Below are 26,541 nucleotides of genomic sequence, written 5' to 3'. Positions count from 1 at the left end.
CTTATTTTCTGGCCCCGTCTCCTCCAGGTGTCTGTTCCCTTGAAGGGCAAGACCGGGGAACCTAAGAGGTTCCTGTGTAGTCCCCCAAGACCACAGAAGCCCAGCGGGTACTCCTTCTCGGAGCTGTTAACATGTCCAGGATGCTGTCTCTCATGGTTTCCCAAGAGACGCTGGAGGACATGGTGAGCTCTGACCTTCCTTTGATGCCCCTTGAGTTCCCTCAAAGGACAAACAAGGGCTCGAAGCTCCAGCTTCTCTGCAGGAGGCATGAGGCAGGGAGGAGGGAGGTGGGGCATGGGGCGATGGGCAGAGGCATCCCGCACGTTTCAGCGTCGCGGCTGGTGGCGGAGGGCTAACTCCCGGCATGCGGTGGGGGGACCCCAGGGACGCTGCTCCACACCCTGCAGGGCCCGGGACCCGGGACGCCCCGCCTCAGAGAGCCGTCCAGACCCAGGCGTCGGCAGTGCCGAGGCTGAGAAACCCTGAACCAGCGTCACTGTCTAATCACACATTTATCCTCTCTGCCCATCCATCTGTCTACTTTGTCTGTTCGTCTACTTATTCTATGTATCCATTTACTCTATCTACTTATTCTTGAGAGTCCCCTGGACTGCGAGGAGATCCAACCAGTCCATCCTAAAGGAGATCAGTCCTGAATGTTCACTGGAAGGACGGATGTTGAAGCTGAAACTCCAATGGTTTGGCCACCTGATGCGAAGAGCTGATTCATTGGAAAAGACTCTGATGCTGGGAAAGATTGAAGGCTGGAGGAGAAGGGGATGACAGAGGATGAGATGGTTGGATGGCATCACTGATTCAACGGACATGAGTTTGAGTAAACTCCAGGAGTTGGTGATGGACAGGGAGGTCTGGCGTGCTGCAGTCCATGGGGTCGCAAAGAGTCGGATACGACTGAGCAACTGAACTGAACTGAACTTACTCTATCTAGCTACTTATTCTATCTATCTACCTACTTATTCCGTCTACTTAGTCTATCTACTTGTTCTATCTACTTACTTACTCTATTTATCCAAATACTTATTCTATTTATCTATCTATCTACTTACTCTACACCTGGATTTTAGCCCAGAGACCACAGCGTTGAGCCTCAGACCTCCAGAAGGATGGTCATGGCCGAAGCACCCCTGGTCTGGGGCCAGGAAGACCTGAATCTCACCCTGTACCACAACGAACGATTTGAGGTCCATCAGCCAGGGATCGATCCCTGGGTCGGGAAGACCCCCTAGAGGAGGGCATGGCAACCCACTGCAGTCTTCTTGCCTGGAGAATCCCATGGACAGAGGAGCCTGGTGGGCTACAGTCTATGGGGCTGCAAAAGAGTCGGACACTACTGGAGTGATTTAGCACGCATGCAACCACTGTCAGCTTCTGGGAAAACTCAGGTTCTAACTCTAAAATGGAGCAATTTATGCTCACTTTGTCCATGGTTCACAGATTCCATCAGTGAATATCTGTGAAAACGGTTGGTCGTTTTGTGTGTGTGTGTGTGTGTGTGTGTGTTTTAACTTCTCTTAAATTCATTTCTTTGGCTGTGTCTGGTCTGTTTCAACATGCTGGGTCTTTCACTGTGGCCGACGCTGTTTTTATCTGGTACATTGGTTTAGTTGCCCCGAGGCACGTGGGAGCTTTGTTCCCCAACCAGGGATTGAACCCACGTCCCCTGCATTGGGAGCAAGGTGGATTCTTAACCCGTGGACTGCCAGGGAGTTCCTAGAGCTTCGTAGCTTTTCAAACATGATTTTGCAAGGACGTTTATCACGCTGGGTGTTATTTAGTAAGAGTCAAAGGGAGTCAGACACGACCTGTGGACTGAATAGCAACACTGACTCCCAGGAGTGGTTTTGCACGCAGGTGTGAGTTGTTCAATCGCTCAGTCGTGTCTGACTCTGTGACCCCATGGACCGCAGCACACCAGGCTTCCCTGTCCTTCACCAACTCCCAGAGCTTGCTCAGACTCATGTCCATCGAGTCGGTGATGCCATCCAACCATCTCATCCTCTGTCGTCCCCTTCTCCTCCTGCCTTCAGTCTTTCCCAGCATCAGGGTCTTTTCCAATGAGTCGGCTCTTTGCATCAGGTGGCCAGAGTATTGGAGCTGCAGCATCAGTCTTTCTAATGAATATTCAGGTTTGATTTTCTTTAGGATGGACTGCTTTTGTGACCTGAAGGGGTGGGAGTAAGTTGTCTCCTGATGGTCAACCCAGGCTTTATTCTGCAGGACAAAGCCCACTGACTGGACAAAGCCCATTGACAAATCTCCCTGATAACCTCTGGGAAGTGATTCTCCATTGAGACCCTGGCAGTCCAGCCAACAGAGACATCATACTGTCCCCTGCTTCCTTTGATGCCATCGGGAGCTGGACCAAATCTCCCTGGCCCTGGATGAGCAGCCAGAAAACATCAGCTAGATGAGACCTGTCTGGGCCTCCGTCTCCAAACACAGGACTATCACGACCCACCGGAGGCTGGGAACCTTATCTGGACAACATCCACTATCTGAATAGCCTCTCTAGACAGTTGTATCCGGTGGGGCTGCACACATGATCGCCGAGGCTGAAAAAATGATTCTGCATTTTTTTTTTTTCCCTTTCTGACCAGTCATCTTTTAAAATAAAAGCATGAATGTTTCCTGTAGTCATTTCCCCAGTTTCCTTTCCGCCTTTTAAAAAAAGGGGTGACCTTCATACGTTAGTCATGAGCCGGAGTCCTCTTGGAGGAGTCGACCTGCGGCTCGACGCCTCCACCTCCACCATGAGGCATGTCTTTCTGCCCTGGGCGGCCGCCGCTGTCCTCTTGCTGGGACGCGCGAACGCTTCAGGGAAAACCAAACCGGGTAAGTCCTGCTTACAGCTGTAGCCGCCTGTCTGCCTGAAATGCCCTTGCTTTCAACATCTCTGCTTTTTTTTTTTTCATTTTTCTTTTTACGATGTCTTTTGCAAACTCACGGTTTTCTTTGTGAAACTGAGAAGAGCTTTCACAGGTTCCCCTCCCTGAGTTGGGAAGATCCCCTGGAGGAGGACACAGCAATCCACTTCAGTCTTCTAGCCTGGAGAATCCCCATGGACAGAGGAGCCTGAAGGGCTACAGTCCATGGGGGTCGCAAAGAATAGGTTACGACTGAAGTCTCTACAAACCTGGGTCTGCCTGTTGTAAAGGACCCTCTTCTTCATTGCCTTCAGGATTAGGTCCAGATGGGAAAAAGAAAAATGTAAGAGCCTGTGTCTAGAAAACTGAGAATCTGGGTGGTTTCACTGTGCTGCCTGCCTGCAAAGAGGTTGCAAGCCTTTTGCTTAAATTAATACTTACCTTTCTGTGGTGGGGCTTCCCTGACGGTTCAGACAGTAAAGAACCCACCTGCCAATGCAGGAGACCCAGATTCGATCTCTGGGTTGGGAAGATGCCCTGGAGAAGGGAATGGCTACCCACTCCAGGATTCTGGCCTGGAGAATCCCCATGGACAGAGGAAGCCTGGTGGGCTACAGCCCGTGGGGTTGCAAAGAGTTGGACACAACTGAGTGACTAATACTTTCACGCTGAGGGTGGCCCAGGTGGGAGCTGGCGATGGCACGTTCCTGATGTTCTTTTTCTGAACTGTCCTCGGGCATCACCCTACACTAGACCTTCGCTGTCTGAGATGGCTTCTTGCCCAGCTGGTTTGGATGGGTCCTCGGGGACCTTCCGGGCTGAAGCCCTGGCGGGGATCGGTGGGGGGGGGGTACTCCTACACTTGGAGTTTGGGTGGAAAAGTGCAGTTTAGACCAGCTCTGGAATCTGAACCACTTGAAGCACAAATACAATAGTAAGATTTTGTTGTCGTTCAGTTGATCAGTCGTGTCCGACTCTGCGACCCCATGGACTGCAGCACGCCAGGCTTCCCTGTCCATCACCAACTCCTGGAGTTTTCTCAAACTCATGTCCATCAAGTCGGTGATGCCATCCAACCATCTCATCCTCTGTCGTCCCCCTTCTCCTCCTGCCTTCAATCTTTCCCAGCATCAAGGTCTTTTCAAATGAGTCAGTTCTTTGCATCAGGTGGCCAAAGGATTGGAGCTTCAGCTTCAGCCTCAGTCCTTCCAATGAACACTCAGGACTGATTTCCTTTAGGATGGACTGGTTGGATCTCCTTGCCGTCCAAGGGACTCCCAAGAGTCTTCTCCAACACCACAGTTCAAAAGCATCCATTCTTCGGTGCTCAGCTTTCTTTATGGTCCAACTCTCCCATCCATACCTGACTACTGGGAAAACCATAGCCTTGACTAGACAGACCTTTGTTGGCAAAGTGATGTCTCTGCTTTTTAATACGCTGTCTAGGTTTGTCGTAGCTTTTCTTTCAAGGACACGGGAGAGGGCTTGGAAGGGCGGAGGGCTCATCCCCCTGTGAAGCTGGGCTCGGTCAGAACCTTCGTAGGAACTTCCTGGAAAACGCAGGGCTCACTTTATGAATGGCCTTTGTTTGCCTGAGGTCATTACGGGTGTGAGACCCTAAGAACCCACCAGGCATGGTCTTAATAAAGCAGCCCCTCTTCCCACCCAAGGTCCCAGAGTTGTGTCGAGAGACCCCTCAGGGGCCGTTTCCACTCAGTCGATCCATTTTTAATGAACAGAGTCCAACTTCGTGGCTGCAGTGAACTGTCAGTATTTCCATCCGAGGCCATCATGCGTTGGTGGCAGGGCTACTAGGCTACTGATGGGGCCCCTTTGCCCCTCTCAGAAATGCCCTTGAACTTACAAGGAAAACGCACGCACCCCCAGCCCTGGGGACCAGATGTCTGGGCTCAAGGTGTCCCAGAATTGAGCTCCCTGCAGAGGCTCCAGGGGAGGGTCCTTCCTGCCTCTTCCAGCTTCTGGGGGCTCCAGGCATCCATTCCTGGGCCACCTCCCTCCCGTCTCTGCCTCCGTCTCCACATGGCTTCTCCTCTGTATCCGTGTCTCCCCTCTTCTGTGTTTTATAAGGACCCTGTCATGGGGTTCAGGGCCACCCCCATCCAGGAGGACCTCATCTCAGACCCTTCCCTTCAGCACACCTGCAAAGACGCCATCTCTTAATGAGGTCCTGTTCCCAGGTTCTGGGGTTAGCACGTAGGCAGGCCATTTGCAGAGCCACAGTCCAAGCCCTACAGGATCTATTCAGGGGATGCTAGCATTTGAGAGAGATGGGGGTCCTTTTCTGCTTTGACAGGTCTTGCTGTCGTCGTAAGGGGAGGGAGGTCGTTGAAGCAGATGACCCGGTGGCCAGTCTGAGTCTGTGGCAGAGACGCAGGACAAAGGAACGGCTCTCGAGATGCTGTGTTTTATCTTATCTGTGTTTTTACTTTCGGCCGTTGCTGGGTCTTCGCTGCTGTGCCCTTGAGTTCACGAGCTGCTCTAGAAGTAAGAAGGTGGTGTGGGCAAGAGACGGAGTGTGTGTGAGCAAGCACGTGTGTGCATGAGTGCTCAGTCACTCAGTCGTGTCCGACTCTCTGCGACCCCGTGGACTGTAGCCCGCCGGGCTCCTCTGTCCATGAGATTCTCCAGGCGAGAACACTGGAAGGGGTTGCCATGCCCTCCTCCAGGGGATCTTCCCCACCCAGAGATCGAATCCATATCTCTTACGTCTCTGGTATTGGCAGGTGGATTCTTTACCACTAGCGCCACCTGGGAAGCTAGGGAGATGAGATTACATATATATGTAGATACAGACAAATGTCGGAGAAGGCAATGGCACCCCACTCCAGTACTCTTGCCTGGAAAATCCCATGGACGGAGGAGCCTGGAAGGCTGCAGTCCATTGGGTCACTGAGGGTTGGACACAACTGAGCGACTTCACTTTCACTTTTCATTTTCATGACTGGGAGAAGGAAATGGCAACCCACTCCAGTATTCTTGCCTGGAGAATCCCAGGGACAGGGGAGCATGGTGGGCTGCCGTCTATGGGGTTGCACAGAGTCGGACCCGATTGAAGCATAACAGCAGCAGCAGCAGCAGCAGCGTGTATACATGTAAAACCCTTTTTGTATCTGTAATAGCCAAACCTGCTTGAACTGCCCCAACCTTCCAGGATGGAAAAAGACCGCAGGACTCTATGTCAAACGATGTAACCAATGTTAACAAACAATGTAACAGATGACGTGCTGATTGCCCCCATGACCTGCCGCCCTGGATGACCTTACTCACACCCCCTTGGAAATACTCAGCAAGGCCGGGCTCCAAGTCCCTCTGAACGCCCTATCTCGCAGGAACAAATGCCTCTGATTCATCTGCATGTTTTTCTATACGCTCTCCAAATCGGGAAGCGGGTTCTACCTCTGGGGAGGCGGGTGGGTGCGGTGAGTTCTTGGTAGTTACACGACGTGTCTGCCTATCGGAGACCCGCAGCTGGTACGTTTGTTCACGTCCAGATTGCTCGCGACCTTGCTGGTTTTCTGAGAAAACGTTGAAAAAAAAAAGAAGTTACAGAACCAAAGTCATGTTTACAAAAGCCCCCAGAACTTTCAGAAGCGTCTGGATCTATGAGATAGGAGGCCCCCGTTTTCAAGACCCTCTTCCTGGGCCTCCCTGCTCACCAGTGTTAGATGACAAAGTCTGTGTCAGACGTGAGGAGGATCTGGGGGAAATGAAATTAGGCAAAAAAGGTGGATCGGGGGGGGGGGGGGGGGGGGGTGATGTTCTGGTTAACAGCTTAGTTAATTTACTCGCCAGATGATTCAGCTCTTTAAAGCACACAACTCAATCCTTTTTTTTTTTTTTTAAATAAAACATTATTTCTTTTTTAGTAGAAGGATAATTGCTTTACAGAATTTTTAGTTGACGTAGAGTTGATGCGTGAGCTTCCCCGGTGGCTCAGCGGTCAACATTCTGCCCGCAGAGCAGTAGCCACGGAAATCTCGGGCTCGATTTCTGATTGGGGAAGATTCCCCTGGAGGCAGGCGTAGCAACTCACTCCAGGATTCTTGCATGGAGAATCCCACAGACAGAGGAGCGCGGCGGGCTGCAGTCCACAGGGTCGCAAAGAGTCGGACATGACGGAGCACGCACGCTCGCACGCATAGCAGAGGCATCATGTATTAATATAAGTTACAGGTGTACAGCATAGCGATTCTCATCTTTGAAAAGCGATGCTCCCTTTACCGTTACTATAAAATAGTTTCTATACTCCCTTTGAAGAACTGCATCATTCTTGCATCATAGGTGCCAAACACACGCAGACTCTGGACACACAGGAAAAATATAAAATGTCTTGATAATTATAGATAACTAGATAGATACCTGTACATCATTACATAGATAGTTACCTAGATAGATGACATAGATGACAGTTGATTGATAGATATATAAATGCAGAGACGAGATAGATAACAACTCGATGATATAATGATAATGATAATAGGTAACATGCTGAAATGATAATATTCTGGTTGCCTGCATGCTTAGTGACTCAGTCGTGTCTGACTCTTCACGACCCCATGGACCGTAGCCCATCAGGCTCCTCTGTCCATGGAATTCTCCAGGCAAGAACACCGGAGTGGGTTGCCATTTCCTCCTCCAGGGGATCTTCCCGGCCTGGGAATCGAACCCGCATTTCCTGTGACTTCCGCTTTGCCGATGGCTTCTCTATCCACTGAGCTATCATGGAAAGCCAATATTCTGGTTATGCTGGGCTAAATAAGATGCATGATCAAGTTTTGTTTGTTTTTTTTTTTAAAGCACCGTATCATTCTTATGAGTGCTGACATCATTTTACAAATTTCAAAGCCTTTCCAGCGTCGCCTCAGAGTCCTCTCTGCTTTTTTTTTTTTTCTGCACAGGAAGCGCATTGCAACTTCAGGTGATCAACTTTAACTTCGAAACGGTGCAGGTTACGTGGAACTCAAGTGCATATGCTGGGATTAATTTCACGTTCATTTACAAGTAAGTGCCGCCACGGGGATTAATATCAGGTCCGTCTGCAAGTAAGGGCCCCCCCACCCCCTCCACGGAAAACCATGCCTTCGGATAAACCATTTCCCCTCGGAAGAGGGCACCACGGGGGCAGCCAGGAAGTGAAGGTGTGAAAAACCATACGTGCAAGTGTGAATGTGTTCGTATGCCCTCTGGACCGTCCCCCCCCCCAGCCCCACCACCACCACCAGTATCACCACAAACACAACCACAGCTCCCAGACCTTCTAACCCGGGGAATGACTGAGTCTCTCTCGAAACCGCCTGGACTCTCGCAGGAGATGCAGAGCGGTCTGCCCCCACGGGGCCCCCTGCAACGTCCCAGCAACCGTCTTTGCCCACCTTCAACTCCGTCGCCTTCAACTATATTCCCTGCTGACCAGGGGCCGCCTTCCAAAAAACCCCATTTCCCCCTTTCACAGGGCGCTTTGCCCTGCCTGACTCAACCACGACCTGAGTGGCCACGTGGGAGGCAGGGTTTTTTTTTTTTTTTTTCCAGTGAATTTGGTCTCAGTTCTGTAAAGAGTGGGGTGTTTGGTGAGGGCTTGAGTCGTTGCCATCTGATAAAACATGAGGTAGGCAGGAAGGCAAACAGAAGAGGGAAATTTTTAAGGTGAATTTGTTGGCAAAATAAGACTCATGGGGCAAAGAAACAAGCGCTGGATGGTACAGATGGTCTCACAGATAGCTCATTTCATTTTTTTTTTTTTTCCCTGAGCAGCTGTTTGTCCTGTTGTACGGGAGATAATTCTTGATCTCATCACAGATTGGGGTTGAGTCTTAAGGATGGAGTGTAAACCTGTCTCTAGGCTTCCTGTTAACACTGCAGGAGAGTCTCAAAGCTTTATCCAATTTTGGCACGTCCATATTAAAAGTGCATCCTTGAATCAAGGGCTTGGTTGCTCTGGAGGTGAATTATTTACTGATACCAATTTATTGATTGCTCATGGTATTGATATGTGACAGCAATTATTATTATTGATACCATTAATAGTATCCTAGATGGTCTCAACAAAGTACAGCAAGCTGGGTAACTGGGAACGATGGAAAAACAAAATGTATCCTCCCCTAGTCCTGAGAACCAGACGTCTGAGGTCAAGGGGTCCCCGGGCTGAGCTCCCTGCAGAGGCTCCGGGGAGGGACCTTCCTGCCTCTTCCAGCTTCTGGGGGCTCCAGGCATCCATCCCTGGGCTGGTGCCGCCTCCCTCCCATCTCCGCCTCCGTCTCCATGTGGCTTCTCCTCTGTGTCCGTCTGTCTCCTCTTCTGTGTTTTATAAGGACCCTGCCATGGGGTTTAGGGCCACACCCATCCAGGAGGGCCTCATCTCAGACCCTTCACTCCATCACAGCTGCAGAGACACTGCTTCTTAATAAGGTCTTGTTCACAGGTTCCGGGTTAGCAGGTAGGCATGCCTTTTGCAGAGCCACCGTTCAACTCCTAGGGATCTATCGAAGGGCCATCAACATTTGAGAGAGACGGGGCTCCTTTTCTGTTTTGACAGGTCTTGCTCTAGTGGTAAGGGGAGGGAGGTCATCGAAGCAGATGACCTGGTGACCACTCTGAGTCCGTGGCAGAGATGTGGGGCAAAGGAACGGCCCTCGAGATGCTCTTTATTTTTTATTTGATCTACGTGTATGATCGTTGGCTGCGCTGAGGCTTTGCTGCCGTGTGGTCTTGTCTCTAGTTGTCGGGTGTGACACTCTTCTGTGGTGGAGCACCCCCTTTAGGGTGCACAGACTTCACAATTTGCAGCTTGCAGGCTCTAGGGAGTAGGGTCCGTCATTGCGGTTCACAGGCTTGGTTGCTCCGCCGCACGTGGGATCTTCCCGGCCCAGGGATCGAACCCGAGTCTCCTGCATCGGCAGGCAGATTGCTTTTTTACCGCTGAGCCACCAGGGAAGCCCCAAGATGTTATTTCCAAGGACGCGACACGACTGAGTGATTCTGTTTTTAAAATCACAGATTCCATACAAAGGAGGAATACAGACCATGCCCCGACTACATCCTTCAATACGGTTACAGGGCCGGGTGCCTGCTGGAGGTACAAAGAGATGGACCTCTGTATTTTTCCATCCGGAATGGAACAGAGCCTCTTCTCACCAAGGACCTGGCCATTAGTACTTACCGTACGTATGACGTACCTTGAGGGCTGACTACGCATCTCGGGTGAGGAGCCATCGTACACGTGGAGTGAACCAGTCTCTCCAAAGCTTGCTGCTTTGATCTACGTTTCTGCAGTGTCATGGTCCTTCCTTTCTTTCTTTTTCGTGGAGGGTTGGAATGTCAGAGGTCCATCTTAGAATCCGGTGGGAGGTTCGACCCTTGGGTGCGGAAGATTGCCCTGGAGGAGGAAATGGCAACCCACTCCAGTATTCTCGCCTGAAGAATCCCATGGATGGAGGAGCCTGGTGGGCTACGTTCCACGGGGTCCCAAGAGTCAGACATGACTTTCCAACTAAAAAGCAACAATATAGCTGATGAACAATATTGATGGTTTCAGGTAGACAGGAAGGGACTCACCCACACATATACATGTGTCCATCCTCCCCCAGACTCCCCTCCACCCAGGCTGCCACGTGACACTGAGCAGAGCTCCCTGTGCTGTCCAGCAGGTCCTTGCTGGTTCTCCATGTTAAACACTGCAGTGTGTCCATGTCCATCCCAGACTCCCTGACTATCCCTTCCCCATCCTTTCCCCCTTGGTGACCATAAGTTCGTTCTCTGTCTCTTTCTGTTTTGTAACTACCTTGATTTGTATCACGTCTTTTTAGAGTCTGCATATAACGGATGTCATAGCATGTTTATGCTTCTCTGTCTGACTGTTCAATCCCATGGTCTCTAACGACCTCATCTTACGTTAAACGGTTACCTCCTGTAATGATCCTCTTTCCAGAGCTGGTGAAGGGCTAGGGGCCAGGAGTTCAAGGCGACTTTTTCTGGTGGGAACACAGTTCGTTGCATGACACATCCTGAAATCTTTCTCCACTGGTTTCAGGGGGGCTCCTTTCCACAAGACCCCCCCTGGGTCCTTGGAGAGCTGGCTAACCCTTCTAACTGTCCATGCGCTAAAGACAAGGGAAACTCACGTCTCATGAAGTATCGGGGAGAGGACGGGGAGCAGCCAAAGAGGAAGGTGAATCGAAGCCCAGGGACCGCTGTGAGTTCAGAGATGGGCCGTGTTTATCTTCACAGCGGTGTTGGTCACTGTGCTGTCTCTTCATTCTCAGTGAAACCCAGATCCCCCGGCGCCCTGAACTTCCAGTGGCGCGAGGAGGCCGTGACGGTGACCTGCTCCAGCCTGGGATACAACGATCTGCAGTACGAAATCCAACACAAGACTGTCTTTGACGCTGAGTGGCAGGTGAGGTTCCATTGTCTCGGGTCGGGTGTGAGTAGGCACCCTCGGGATGGAGAGACGGAGAGGCACAGACATCCAGACTTGTTTAATGCACTTGCTCACGTGATTATGGGCTTTCCTGGTGGCTCAGACGCTAAAGAATCGGCCTGCAATGCAGGAGACCCGGGTTCGATCCCTGGGTGGGGAAGATCTCCTGGAGGAGGGCATGGCAACCCACTCCAGTATTCTTGCCTGGAGAATCCCATGGACAGAGGAGCCTGGCGGGCTACAGTCCACGGGGTCGCAGAGAGTCGGGCACGACTGAGTGGCTAGCATTTTCTTTATCACATTCCCTGGCAGGTCCAGTGCTTAGGAATCTGCCTTGCAAAGCAGACCACGTGGGTGGGTTTCATCCCTGGTCCGGGAACCCAGGATTCCATGTGCGTCAGGGAAGCTCAGCCTGTGAGGCAATGACTGAGCCTGTGTTCTGTGATGAAGATCCCGCGTATTACAGCTGAGACCTGATGTAGCCAAATAAATAAATACATTAAAAAAATTACTTTTGTAAAAAGGAAGACCTTAGAAAGTCTTCATAAGCATCTTTCATCATGTTTGTTATGGCGGATTTATTTCCTTTTTGGAGGGAAGGGCATTTTTTTTTTTTTTTTTGCTGTTGTTTATTGTTTTTTTGCTGTTGTTTCTGAGGATAAACATCTGCCCAGAGAGAAGTGAAACTGGAAGCAGGAATCTCATGCAAATCTGTGGGACAAGATGAACACGTCAGGCTAAAGCGTCAGTCAGGGGTCACAGTGTTTTTTTCCGCTCCAGTCCACAGAGGCAGAGACCTGCAACGTCACCATCGATGGTTTGGATACTGAGAAGTGTTATTTCTTCCGGGCCAGGGTGAAAGCCCTGGAGTTTGCCTACGGCTCGGAAACGTACCCCAGTGACTGGTCAGAGGTGACATACCAGCAGAGGGGTGAGCTTCGAGGTAATGCTTGTCACGCAGCATCGCTGCCCAATACAGGCCAGTGGGCTCCGTGCGGGGAGGGCAGAATGGGCCGCCTGAAAACATGGATGACCCCAAGGCCTTCTGCAGAGGTCACTGTGGAAGCAATGCCTCTTCCTGTGGCCGTTATCATCGGACTAAGCTTCACTTTTATTTCTGTTGACCCAGCAAGAATAATAAGTGATATTTCTGAATGTTGTTGGGCTTCCCTTGTGGCTCAGCTGGTAAAGAATCTGCCTGCAATGCAGGAGACCGGGGTTCGAGCCCTAGGTTGGGAAGATTCCCTGGAGAAGGGAAAGGCTACCCACTCCAGTATTCTGGCCTGAAGAATCCCATGGAGAGACGAGCCTGGTGGGCTACAGTCCATGGGGTCACAAAGAGTTAGACACGACTGAAGTGACTTAGGATGCAGGTGTAGATAAGCTGATGGTGGATAAATGGCAGAGACAGATAGATGAGATACACAGATCGACATAGATAATGACAGGCGGTAGACAAGTAGATGGATAATAGACAGATAGATGATAGACAGACGTGTGGACGCCTGCTCATTTGCTTCAGTCGTGTTCGACTCTGTGACCCCATAGATTGTAGCCCACCAGGCTCCTCCGTCCATGGGAATCTCCAGGCAAGGATACCGGAGTGGGTTGCCATTTCCTCCTCCAGGGGATCCTCCCGACCCAGGGATCGAACCCGGGTCTCTTGTGTCTCCTGCATTGGCAGGCAGATTCCTTACTGCTGACCCAGCAGTGAAGTCCCAGGGAGACATATAAATAGATGATAGATGGAAAGACAGACAGATGGATAGAGACAGATAGATAGACAGCTGGACAGATAGACAGACAGATGGATAGAGACACAGATAGATAGACAGCTGGACAGATAAGACAGACAGACAAAAATCAAGCCCTGGTACCCTCAAACACCCCTGGGAGTAAGGTGAGTCTGTGCTCCCTTCTGCCCAACGTCTCCCTCTCCAGTGTACCCACCTCTCCTTACCAGGATATTTCACACCAAAAGCAAGATCTGCTGATGCTGACAATTCTCAAGGGAAAGAAAAACCACAGTGGGCGGGTGGGGATTAGAGCGTGACCCCATATCATGTTGAAAACTTCACAGGCCTCATTCCATTTCCCTTTAGATTCGTGCTGGGAAAACAGCCTTTTCCCCAAATTTATTTTAATTGCTGGCATGGTCTCCTTCCTGACGGTCTTCCTTCTGCTTCTGTCTCTATGGAAACTGCACAGGTAAGGAGGCCCCCACCAGAATCCTCAGACACCTGGGTTTGGTTCCCATATGCAGTGAGTTGGGCAAAAATAATAATAATAATAATAACAATTGTGTGATGTGATTATTTAGCTGAATATCACTTTCTCTCTAATGCACATGGTATATGACAAGAAAACAGAGAGGTGAATAGAGCCAAAGGTGTGGAGATAGCTGCAGAATTTGTTGAGAAATATTCTCACGAAGACCATAAGATGCAGGAATGTTCATTCCTATGAGTGTTATTGCTGTTCAGTCACTGAGTTGTGTCTGACCCCATGGATGGCAGCACGCCAGGCCTCCCCGTCCATCACCAACTCCTGGAGTTTGCTCAAACTCATGTCCATCAAGTCAGTGATGCCATCCAACCATCTCATCCTCTGTCGCCCCCTTCTCCTCCTGCCTTCAATCTTTTCCAGCATCAGGGTCTTTTCCAATGAGTCAGTTCTTCACATCATGTGGTCAAAGGATTGGAGTTTCAGCTTCAGCATCAGTCCTTCCAATGAATATTCAGGACAGATTTCCTTTAGGATTGGTTTGATCTCCTTTCCATCCAAGGAGTCTCAAGAGTCTTCTCCAACACCACAGTTTGAAAGCATCCGTTCTTCAGCGCTCAGCCTTCTTTACTGTCCAGCTCTCGCATCTGTACATGACTTACTGGAAAAAAAACATAGCTGTGACTATGCCGACCTTTGTCAGCAAAGTGATGTCTCTGCTTTTTAATAATTCTTCTAAGTTTATTGTAGTTAACTTTGTTCAAACGCACACCCCACTGAGCTCTGTTCTCCTATCATGTTAGAATGACAAGCACGTAGAACATCTTTTAATTTTTATTCATATTTATTAAAGACAACTTGGTGAGTGATGTGAGGAGAATCGGACAAGAAAAGCTTGTAAATCCAGTTACAGATATAGCAAAACATAATTCTCTGAAACCATAGAAAACTTTTCCAAAAATACGATATTAAATAGTTCTCTCTGTTATCCTTCCAGGCAATAATTTAACCGCTGCCATTTCCAGCCTTATTCAAGCTCAGTTGTGCCCGGGCGTTTGACTGTTGATGATGTTCGAAGGGACTGATGCTCAGGACTGTGGGCGCCATCTTTGTTTCTGAGGTTGCCGTTTCCATAGCAACACTGGGAGCGATGCATAGAGAAAGATGGGGTGCCATTCTGGACCACTCACGCTGGGTCTGAGCCAGGCTGAGTTAGACAGTTTCAAGGACCTTCCATCATGGTTGGATATAGCATGGGGGTAATTCTCTTAATTCTTGCAAACTGCCCATTAATTCTTCAGTCTAGATTCCCTGCTTTCAGCAGCTTAGACACATGCCACCTTCATCGTTCTCTCTTGGGGAACAGAGGAAGTAGGGAGTAGGGAGGAGATGCAGCAGTCAGATAGGGGTGTTGACAAGTGACAGGTCTGATTTTTTTTTTTTTTTTTTGGTCTTGTTGTTTTGTTTTGCTGTGGTGTTTTTAGTTCAAAACTGAAACCACTCCTAAGGGAATCTGAGGAATACACTTCTTTGGGGGGAAAAAAACACTCCTCCTGTCTTTAAGAAAGCTTCTGTTACAATGAGTGGTCTAATCAACTGTATTATTTTCCCGGAGCTGCCGTAACAAAGCACCAAAGACTGGGGGCTCAAACAACAGACATTTATTTCTCCTAGTCCTGGAGGTTGGAGCCTGAGGTCCCGGTGTGGGCAGGGCTGGTTCCTCCTGAGACCTCTCTCCTGGGCATGCAGACGGCCGTGTCCTCCGAGTCTGCACACGCTCCTTCCCCTCTGTGTGCGTGTCTGTGTCCTGACCTCCTCTTATTATGAGGATCCCACTCCCATCGGATTAGGATCCTATCAGACGAGAACCTCTCAGGTTCTGTTCCTAGGGGCCTGCAAATTAAACTGGCCAACCAAAGACAGTAACAGAAGAATATGCCTATATTTCTTTTTGGATGTCATATTTTTAAGTGCACAAGGCATTCTCAGGAAGCAAGTGAACAGCTAACCAGGCAGTTCATCTGGGGACTTTTATAGCATTTTAACAAAGGGCAATAATCTGTGGAGAAGTCACCAGGCAAAGGAACAGGGAGTCTGGATGGGCGTAAATTGTGGGGGAGTGATTAAGAGGTGTGTCAGACAAACTGCAGGCAGATGAAGGTTGTCTGAATGGAATCATCTTGACACCATCTTGGTGATATGACTCATTCTCCATTTCTTGCTACAGGAGGGCGCACTTTTATAAATGGAATTATTGTGTGTTTTTTTTTCAATCAGGAGGGAAACTGATGCTCTCCTTTCAGGCAGATGGGAGAAGGCAGAGAGCATCTCTTGGCTCTGTTTTTCTCAAGCGGATGCAATTCCCTCAAAGTGCTGAGCCCCCGAGATCCATATGCAGCTGTCCTGGGCCCCTGGTTGGGGTCTTTCCACGTGATGCCCCGCTCGGGGGTGCCAGCCCATCTGACCAGACTGTCCATGTCCATTTCAGGATTAAGAAGGTTCTCATGCCCAGCGTCCCTGATCCCAAGTTCTCCTTCTTGGGGCTCTTTGAGTCCCACCAAGGTAACTTCCAGGTAAGCAGCATCTCCTTGTGCAAGCTTGCTCTGGGCGGGCCTAATATCACCCCTCTTCAATATTTTATTTTATTTTTTTCTGCCTAGAGGTATTTCTTTAATCAGCTTTTTATTTTGCATTGGGGTATAGCCTATTAATGACAGTTTCAGCTGGACAGCAAAGAGACTCAGCCATACATGTATCCATTCTCCCCCAACTCCCCTCCCATCCAGGCTGCCACGTGACATTGAGCAGAGTCCCCTGTGCTGGACAGCAGGTCCTTGCTGGTTCTCCATGTTAAATACAGCAGTGTGTCCATGTCCATCTCAGACTCCCTGCCTATCCCTTCCCCCATCTTTCCCCCTGGGAACCATAAGATTATTACAGAGTATTGAGCAGAGCTCCGTGTGCTGTCCAGCAGGTCCTTGCTGGTTCTCCATGTTAAATACAGCAGTGTGTCCATGTCCATCCCAAACTCCCTGACTATCCCTTCCCCTATCTTTCCCCCTGGGAACCATAAGGTTATTACAGAGTATTGAGCAGAGTTCCCTGTGCTGTCCAGCAGGTCCTTGCTGGTTCTCCATGTTAAACACAGCAGTGTATCCATGTCCATCCCAAACTCCCCGACTATCCCTTCCCCCACCCTTCCCCCTGGGAACCGTAAGTTCATTTTCTGGCCTGTGAGCCTGTTTCTGTTTTGTGCGTAAGTTCACTTGTATCATTTCTCTTTGGAGTCTGCATGTAAGGGCTGCCATAGGATATCGCTCCTTCTCTGTGTGACTTTCTTCACTTGGTATAATAATCTCTAGGTACATCTCTGTTGCTGCAAATGGCATTTATTTCATCCTTGTTATGAGTAAGTAACATTCCAGTGTGTATATATATACCCCACATGTCCTTTATCGGGGGCTTTCCCGGTGGCTCAGATGGTAAAGAATACGCCTGCAAAGCAGGAGGCCTGGGTTCGATGCCTGGATGGGGAAGATCCCCCTGGAGGAGGAACTGTCTGCTCATTAGTGTGTGGATGGACACTTAGGCCGCATCTGTGTCTGGGCCATTGTAAACAGAGTTGTAATGAACACTGGGGCTGATTCATCATTAATGAAAAAGAAAAAAAAAATCAACAAAAGGCTTTTATTCCTCTTTAAACGCCTGCGAGCCTCTTCGAATCCGACAGCAGCGGTTTACCGTTTTTCTGTTTCGGTCAGAGAAAGTGGATCCAAGGGTCTCCGAGGGCGGCTTCTCTTGAAATCAGTCTCTTGAAATCCTGCCGCAGGACCATGGGATTTTCCAGCCTCCTCGCCTTCTGATCTTATCGGAAGGTTCCGTTCTGACACTGTTCCCACTGCAGGGGGGCCGACAGCGAAACCTGCATTTCCGCTTTTCGACTTTGATGGTCGCTGCATTTCCGCTTTTCAACGTTTATGGTCGTTAAACTTCGTTCCGTGATAAGCTTTTACAGGGGGCCGAGGAGGAACTGGGGAGGAGGGAGCGAGGGCGGGTCCGGCTCCCCGCATCACCAGGTGTGGATTTGATAGGACGCCGGGAGCAGTCCCCTGGGGCTGCCACAAACCTGGGGGTGCAAAGCATCACACACTCATCCTCCCCCCGGTCCTGGGGACCACGCGTCTGAGGTCAGGGGGTCCCAGGGCTGAGCTCCCTGCAGAGGCTCCAGGGGAGTGTTCTCCACACCTCCTCCAGCTTCTGGGGGCTCCGGGCGTCCCTCCCTGGGCCGGTGGCCGCCTCACTCCCGTCTCCGCCTCCGTCTCCACGTGGCTTCTCCTCTGCGTCCCTGTCTCTCCTCTTCTGTGTTTTATAAGGACCCTGTCCCTGGGTTTAGGGCCACCCCCATCCAGGAGGAACCTCATCTCAGACCCTTCACTGCATCACATCTGCAAAGAAAAGAGCTCATTTCCAAATTAAGTCCTGTTCCCAGGTTCTGAGGGGGTAGCACTCGGGTATATCATTATTTTAGAAAGAGAGTGCAGTGTTTGGTTTGTTTGTTTTTGCTCGGTTGCTTCAGTTGTATCCAACACTTTGTGACCCCATCAACTGCAGCCCCCAAGGCTCCTCTGTCTGAGGGATTCTCCAGGCAAGAATCCTGAAGTGGGTTGCCATTTCCTTCTCCAGGGGATCTTCCTGACTCAGGGATCAAACTCCTATCTCTTAGGTCCTCTGCATTGGTGGGCGTTCCCCCCCCCCCCACTATTAGCACCACCTGGGAAGTCCATTAAGCTTCCTAAACAGGCAAAGTAAATTGTAAAACTAATTAGGTGTAGGAGATGAAAAGAAAAAAAAAAAAAATTTTTTTTTCTTCTAACCTCTTAAGTGCGGTCCCTGGGGCCCTGCAAATTAAACAGACCAGAGAGATGAAAGAGAGAGACGTGAACACCCCCAAGAGGTAGTTAGACCATGGGGCTGATTTGCCATTTTAACAAAGGATGATGGACTGTTCGGAAAAGACTAGGTAAAGGAAACGGGGTTGGGGACCTGTGAGTGGCAGGTGAGATGTGAGGAGGTGACTAGGAAACGCATAAGAAGTGAGGGTTGTTTAGTGAGATTTTATGCAGACTCAAGCTCTCTGAGGTGATAAGCGTTGTCCAGTGTTCTTGCCTGGAGAATCCCAGGGATGGGGGAGCCTGGTGGGCTGCCGTCTATGGGGTCGCAAGGAGTCGGACACGACTGAAGCGACTTAGCAGCAGCAGCAGCTGGAGTTGGAAGGGATCCGGTGACTCTTCCAAATGTACATGTACTTTCCCAAAGGGGCATTAATTAACATTAACCTCAATTTTAGGGAGGATCAGTGGAGAGCAGAGAACACGCTCTGCAACTCTTCATACTTAACTGCCTTGAGGTCAGCGTCCTCCGCACGTCAAAGGGGCATATTTGGGAGTTGGGCCCGGTCCCCCTAAAAGGGGAGGAAAGGGGGTTACAACAGAATTTAGGACAGGGAATCTCATTTTTTCCCCCAAAATTGGGGCTAGAAGAAGGAGCCGGGGAGGGATGTTAGAAGGGAGTGAGGAGTCCCCTTGAGGAGGGCAGTCCCATGGAGCTGCCAACCTCAGGAAATCTTGGGTCACCTGTTAGAAATTCGGCGTCCGCCCCCTCGGACCTGCTGACAGAAGGTCCTCCTTCTGACGCGTCATCAGTCCCATCTCAGACGGCACACCTGGGGGTGGAGAACGGATCTCGGTTTCTGAAAAGATGTTCAGGCGCCCTCCTGTGTCTTGAGTGACCACAGGCCGGCGCTTTGAGGCTGATGACGGAAGGCAGGTGTGAAAACCACAGGATTCCAGACCTAGAGGCTAGATACGAGAGCTTTTTTTGTCCCAACTGGGGAAAGTGTCCGCGCCGGGAACATGTGTGAAGACACACCAGCTCCGAAGGCAGGGCTTTGAGACACAGAGTCTGAGCCACAGTAACTTTTTTAATTTTAATTTTTTTAACACCAAAAACATTTTGTATTGGGGTATAGATGATTAACAATGTGAACAGCAAGTGGAGACTCAGCCATCCATACATGTGTATCCATTCTCCCCCAACCTCTCCTCTCATCCAGGCTGCCACATGACATTGAGCAGAGTTCCCTGTGCTGGACAGCAGGTCCTTGCTGGTTCTCCATGTTAAACACAGCAGTGTGTCCATGTCCATCCCAAACTCCCTGACTATCCCTTCCCCCATCCTTCCCCCTGGGAACCATAACGTTATTACAGAGTATTGAGCAGATTTCCCTGTGCTGTCCAGCAGATCGTTGCTGCTTCTCCATGTTAAAGACAGCAGTGTGTCCATGTCCATCCCAGACTCCCTGACTATCCCTTCGCCCATCCTTCCCCCTGGTGACCATAAGGTTATTACAGACGTTTCCTCCTTGCAGGAGTGGATCAAGGACACACAGAATGTGGCGCCCTTGAACAAAATGGAAGACGGGGAGCTGGAGTGCACCCCTGAAGACGCCGTGGTGGTCCAGCCGGCCGAGGCCGAGATGCCCAAGACCGTGCTGATGACGAGCCCGCTGTACTCACAGACGGGGGAGGAAGAAGCCACTGGGGATTTCAGCCAGCTCCCTCTCCAGCCACCCCAGGGCCGTGGGGTGGTCTCTCTTGGGGATTTCACGTTTGTGATGAGCGACCACTCTTACATGATGTTATGAGGGGGTGCAAACTCACAAGCCAACATCCAAATCTACGTTGATGCTTGACGACCTGGGAGAACATCTTGGGAGCCAAAAAATCCACCACGAAGGGGACTCCCCGGAACCGAGGGTGCTGACGTCTAAGGTCGCCCAGTGCTCCAACGCCCCAACCCGAGTCTGAGGTCACCCACAACCAGTGCATCCCATTCATGCCGACATCCAGGGGCTTGAAGGTGGACTGCCTGTAGGCGGCAGATCCTTGGTTGGGCTGGTTCTTGCTGTCTCCTGGCTCACAGAAATCATAAGGGAAGGTGACGAAGACCACCCTGCTTTGCACATGCCCGCCCGCTCCTGTCCTTCCCATATCCACTCGCAAGAGGTTCCTGCATCATTTCTCACTCATCACACGTAGCCAGCAGGCGAGGTGCAGAACGCCTGCTTTACTGACACCAGCCACCCGCCTCCCACCCCAGAGAGGCAAAAAAGCCCCTTTGTGCAATCACCGAGGCATTTTACAAACCGCGGTTCCGTTAAAGCAGTGAGTCGGGACCTTGCTCCTGAGACATGCTTGAATGTAACGGCGCTCTGCAGGGACAGAGCTTCCCAGGCTGAATGTACATCATTGTTTCTTTTTGATACTGACATTTTTTAAAAAGTGTGACCATGAGAACTATGGTAGAATGTAAGCGGTTGCTGCTGTTCGTGGAGACAGGAAGATGGCAGTTGGATCCCCCTTAGACTTCAGGTCGGAGAAGGCGATGGCACCCCACTCCAGTACTCTTGCCTGGAAAATCCCATGGGCGGAGGAGCCTGGTGGGCTGCAGTCCATGGGGTCGCTAAGAGTCAGACACGACTGAGCGACTTCACTTTCTCTTTTCACCTTCATGCATTGGAGAAGGAAATGGCAACCCACTCCAGTGTTCTTGCCTGGAGAATCCCAGGGACGGGGGAGCCTGGTGGGCTGCCATCTATGGGGTCGCACAGAGTCAGACACGACTGAGACTCAGCAGCAGCAGCAGCAGACTTCAGGTACAGGAGCTTTCTAGGCGTCTAGAGTATTGATTTCTCAGGTGGTTTTTTGTGCTTTTTTTTTCAGGCTGGCACTGAATTTATCTTGTCTATATCTGCAGGATGCAGTAAACAAGCTTGATCAGATATACCTGGAGTCTGTGTGTGTGTGTGTCTGTGGTGTCGAGGATGTCTAATTTAGTAGAATGTCTCCCCATCCTAGAAAACTCCTCCACAAAGGTAGAAATGAAAGAAATCACCTTTATCAGTGAACAAACAGCAAGCCAGTGTGAAGTGGAAAATGCCTCCTGCGTGTCAAATAAACCAGACGTCTCACAGCCATCAGCGATGTCTCCCCTCCGAGTTCGAATGTTGGTCAGTCGCCAAATCGTGTCTGACTGTGACCCCATGGACTGCAGCACACCAGGCTTCCTTGTCCTTCACCAACTCCCAGAGTTTACTCAAACTCATGTCCATCGAGTCGGTGATGCCATCCAATTATCTCATCCTCTGTCACCCCCTTCTCCTCCTGCCTTCAATCTTTCCAAGCATCAGGGTCTTTTCCAATGAGTCAGCTCCTTGCATCAGGTGGCCAAAGGATTGGAGCTGCAGCTTCAGCATCAGTCCTTCCAGTGAATACTCAGGACTGATTTCCTTTAGGATGGACTGGTTGGATCTCCCTTGGACAAATATGAATGTGAGCTCCCAAAACTGTGATCCAGAAGATGCTGCCCCCCCAAACCCCCCTAATCCATGCCCATGGTGAGCGCTGAGTGGCAGAGGAGCTGGGGAAAATGCAAGAATCAGCCATCCGTGACCTCTTTCACTCCTTAAGGTGAGCAAGGAAACAGGCTTGGCCCCAGATAGCAGAGGTGAATATGAAAGGAGTGAATTCAGTGAGCCCACAAGCTTGCATCCTCCCTTACACAGAATGCTAAATTCCTTTCCTTGATATCTGATCTTTGACGTTCAGACCTGCCTGCTCCCTCTGTTGCAAACTTGCACACAGCCTGACTCCCCCTCCCGCCTCCTCGGAGCTGTATTCTCAGAGCTACGGGGATGCTGGCTTGGAGTCCTACATGCAGTCCCACCGAATAAAATAACCCTCTGTTTTCAGCTGCTCACTAATTTTCAGTTGACACCAGAATGCAACACCCATCTCAGGAAGCCAGCTTGACAGGGTATTGCAAATGGAGAAAGACTCTCATCCCTTTTTTTTTTTTTTTTCAGCTCAGCAACCCGTTCCCTGGGCCTTTTCCAGAAAACACGGCTACGTGTCTTGTATCTGTGGGGTGTGGGTTTTGCAACCTGGGGCCAGGTTTCCAGCTGCACTCAGCACCCCCCGCGCCTTCCCCGGAGGCTGGGCGTTCACCAGGTCGCTCCTGGTGTGGAAGGGTCATGCCTGGGTCAGAGGTGCTGTGCAAGGTGGCCAGTGGGGAGAGGGGACCCCAGAAGTCACTGCTCCGCGAGGCAGATCCCAAGCTGGGCAGTAGAGTGGGGCAGGGGATTTTGTGAGCAGGGAGAAAGTTTAGAACATCCTGTTTCAGAAAAAGTGCTTTGTTCTGAAACCACTGCATCCCACGGCCCTGGAACAGTTCAGAGAAAGGAGGGTGTGAGTGCATTTTAGCAGTCCTGCTCAGAGCTCTCACGGCCGCCCTGGGTTTGACCCTGTTTCCAGTACTTGTTCTCCAGACAGGCATCGATGAAATGAGGGAGGCAGGACCCCACTCCCTATCCTATGTGGGATCGGTTTCAACACTCCACCCCTTCTTTTTATTTTTTCTCGTAATTGATTTATGTTTCACTGAAGGATAATGACAACTCTGTGCTGCTCTCTGGCCACACCAACATGGATCAGCCACATTCTGTGCTGTGCTAAGCGGCTTCAGTCGTGTCCGACTCTTTGCGACCCCGTGGACTGTAGCCCGCCAGGCCCCTCTGTCCATGGGATGCTCCAGGCAAGGATACTGGAGCGGGTTGCCGTGCCCTCCTCCAGAGGATCTTCCCGACCCAGGGATCGAACCCGGGTCTCCTGCTTTGGCAGGCGGGTTCTGTAAGGAGATCAGCTATAGGTGTATGTATGACCCCTTCCTCTTGAGTCTCCATCACACCCACCCCACCCTACCCCTCTAGGGTGTCACAGACCTCTGCTTTGAGTTCCCTGAGTCAAACAGCAAAGTCTGAACTTTTTCTCCTGTATTGAGTTATCGCCGATTAACAGCACTGTGAGGGTTGCAGATGGACAGCAAAGGGACTCAGCCGTCCATATATGTGCACCCACTCTCCCCCAAACTCCCCTCCCATCCAGGCTGCCACGTGACATAGAGCAGAGTTCCCTGTACTGTCCAGCACGTCCTTGTTGGTTCTGCATGTTAAATATGGCAGTGTGGACATGTCTGTCCTAAACTCCCTGACTATCCCTTCCGCCATCCTTCCCCTGGGAACCATAAGGGACCTCGTGGTACCAGATCTGATTTCTGCTCAGGGCTGAGGTCTGCTGTGTCAGAAACCTTATCATTTAAGGTATGAGATAAAGCCTCACTTAAAGTTCCAGAACTGAGGTTTAGGCCCGGATGGCTCAGTGGGTAAGGAATATGCTGGCAATGTGGGAGACCCAGCTTCGATCCCTGGGTGGGGAAGATTCCCTGGAGGAGGGCATGGCAACCTGCTCCAGTATCCTTGCCTGGAGCATCCCATGGACAGAGGGGCCTGGCTGGCTACAGTCCACGGGGTCGCAAAGAGTCAGACATGGCCAAGCAACCAAGCCTGTGGCTGACAGCCTGGAGAAGTGGACCGGGGGTCCTGCCCTTCGTGGGCTGCTCAGGGAGGGGACCCGGGCCCCTTACTGGGGAGCTCCAGTGTCCGTCTTCACGGAGAAGGTCAGCCGTGGGGTGTTGGGGACCTCACTGAGGTTTAGAATTCCTGCTCCTTAAAGACACCAGCAACCTCCCTGGCCGGGTAGCGGGGGTGGTCTCCCTTCCTCATTCAGCACGTACATGCCGGCCATGAAAACACAGCTCTGATAAACCTCCACTGCACCCCACGTCGGAGCTCCATGACAATCAATTCCAAAGACGTAAGTCAGGACAAGGGACTCTACCCCCAACTCCCCTGCACTCCGACCCAGCCCCGGAGCGGTGCTTCTCACATTTCTGCTTCTGAGACGGGACGTCCTTGACGCTAAGCTCCTAACACACCCCACGATACCGGCTGTTGTACAGGACGGCCGTGAGTCAGAGATGCAATCTGCCCTCTCTCTCCGGCTACACCGTGTCCTTCTCGCCCCGCCGTGCTTCCCCTGCGGCCCCCGGGGGCACGGTTATCACCGTGATCAACCTCAGAAATGACTCTCACAGGCTTTAACTACACGCCCCCGAAAACCCCAGCTGAACACCCGTGTGCCTGGCGGTCCCGGGCGATGGGAAAAGGCAGACGGAACGTTTTTGGACAGAGGGCACAAGTCCACTCTCCAAACGCCACGGGACCGCAGCCCTGCGTGGGGCCGGAGCTTCGAAGAGAGTGACTCAGCAGCTTGGAGTCAGATGGTGCTGTGCTGTGTGGCCTCAGGCAGGGTAGGGACCTCTCTGAGCCTGTGTGTTCTGAAAGCCTGCAGTCCCGCCCGGGGCAGCTGGAGGAATGAACCAAGGAGACAGGTCCCAGGCAGAGGGGTGTGGAACACGCCGGATGGAAGCAGGGGTCTGCAAAGCCTTTTAAACTAGGGAGGTGGAGTTAGACTCCTCTTCCACTGGGATTTCCACATCTTCCACTTCCATTCCTGTGGGTGGGAGACTCTCCCTGGGGTACATTTAACTGTACCATTTACCAGAGAGAAATCTATTTTCAGATGAACAGATTTCAGGCTGATTTATAAAAGAGAGTATTTCTCTATCTCCCAAGAAGTTTGTAGGGTGTGTGTGTGTATGTGTGTGTTGGGTTGCCTCTGACTCTTTACGACCCTGTGGACTGTTAGCCCGCCAGGCTCCTCTGTCCATGGGGTTCTCCAGGCAACAATGCTGCAGTGGGTTGCCATTTCCTTCTCCAGGGAATCTTCCTGACCCAGGGATCGAACTCTCATCTCTTGCAATGGCAGGTGGGTTCTTTACTGCTGAACCACCGGGGAAGCCCAGAAGGTCGTAGAGTTAATAATAAACTTGGTTCGTGGACGTTATCAAAGAGGAATCCTTTGCATGGGATTTACTCAAAGAACATGTATCATACAATTATCCATTCTGTTACCCACACTAGCTATTATGTATCTTATGCATGATATTCTGGGGCCTCTGGAATTTGTTACTAATGCAAATAAAAACCAGCAAATGACTCAGCTTCATTCCTTTTTATGGCTGTGTAATATTCCATCGTATATATGTTCAGTTCAGTTCAGTTCAGTCGCTCAGTCGTGTCCGACTCTTTGCAGCCCACAGACTGCAGCACGCCAGGCCTCCCTGTCCTTCACCAACTCGCCGAGCTTGCTCAAACTCATGTCCATTGAGTCGGTGATGCCATCTAACCATCTCATCCTCTGTCGCCCCCTTCTCCTCCCACCTTCAATCTTTCCCAGCATCAGGGTCTTTTCCAGTGAGTCAGTTCTTTGCATCAGGTGGCCAAAGGACTGGAGTTTCAGCTCCAGCATCAGTCCTTCCAAAGGACTGATTTCCTTTAGGATGTATATATGTACCACTTCTAACTTTTCCATTTCTTTGTTGATGGACACTTAGGTTGTTTGCATGTCTCGGCTATTGTAAGGAGGTAGGGCTGTTATGAATATTGGGGTGTAAGTGTCTCTTAGAAAATGCTCTGTGGTGACCTAAATGGGAAGGAAATCTGAAATAGAGGGGATATATGTGTACAAATGGGCTTCCCTGGTGGCTCAGATGGTCATGAACTCACCTACCAATGCAGGAGACCCAGGTTCGATCCCTGTGTCGGGAAGATCCCCTGGAGAAGGGAATGGCTACCCACTCCAGTCTTCTTGCCTGGAGAATCCCATGGACAGAGGAGCCTGGCGGGCTGCAGTCCATGGGGTCATAGAGAGTCGGATATGACTGGACGACAGACACTTTGACTTCACTTTCACGTGTATACATATAATTGATTCGTTTTTCTGTACAGCAGAAAATAGCACAACATTGTAAAGTAACCATACACAAATTAAAACAATTTCTGTGGAAAAGGAAACGTTCTGTTGCAGCTGAGAGTTTGCAGGTACTGAACATCATGCCAAACAAGACCTATTTTTGCCGACTTTTACTACAGACGGAAGTCTGCTTTTGTTGTTGTTCTTCAATCGCTAAGTTGTCTCT

At 50.7% G+C, this 26,541-nt stretch overlaps 1 protein-coding gene across 2 annotated transcripts; it reads left to right on the top strand.

The window, feature by feature from the left end:
- The first annotated feature begins 2,692 nt into the window (after window positions 1-2,692).
- On the top strand, window positions 2,693-21,387 carry CRLF2 (cytokine receptor like factor 2). Of its 2 annotated transcripts, XM_059884026.1 has the most exons (8): window positions 2,693-2,853; window positions 7,805-7,907; window positions 9,900-10,063; window positions 11,165-11,298; window positions 12,103-12,265; window positions 13,425-13,530; window positions 16,034-16,118; window positions 19,973-21,387. In XM_059884026.1, the coding sequence occupies exons 1-8, from the start codon at window positions 2,715-2,717 to the stop codon at window positions 20,246-20,248; spliced, it is 1,170 nt and encodes a 389-aa protein (XP_059740009.1). In that variant the 5' UTR covers window positions 2,693-2,714; the 3' UTR covers window positions 20,249-21,387. The 2 variants fall into 2 exon arrangements, with proteins under 2 accessions (XP_059740009.1, XP_059740010.1); XM_059884027.1 differs by lacking the exon at window positions 9,900-10,063.
- Window positions 21,388-26,541: the final 5,154 nt, after the last annotated feature.

The sequence above is a fragment of the Bos taurus genome, chromosome Y (genome assembly GCF_002263795.3).
Source record: "Bos taurus isolate L1 Dominette 01449 registration number 42190680 breed Hereford chromosome Y, ARS-UCD2.0, whole genome shotgun sequence".
NCBI classification, from domain to species: Eukaryota; Metazoa; Chordata; class Mammalia; order Artiodactyla; family Bovidae; genus Bos; species Bos taurus.
The sequence above is the reverse complement of the archived record's forward strand: the minus strand, read 5'-3'. Positions and strand labels throughout refer to the sequence as shown.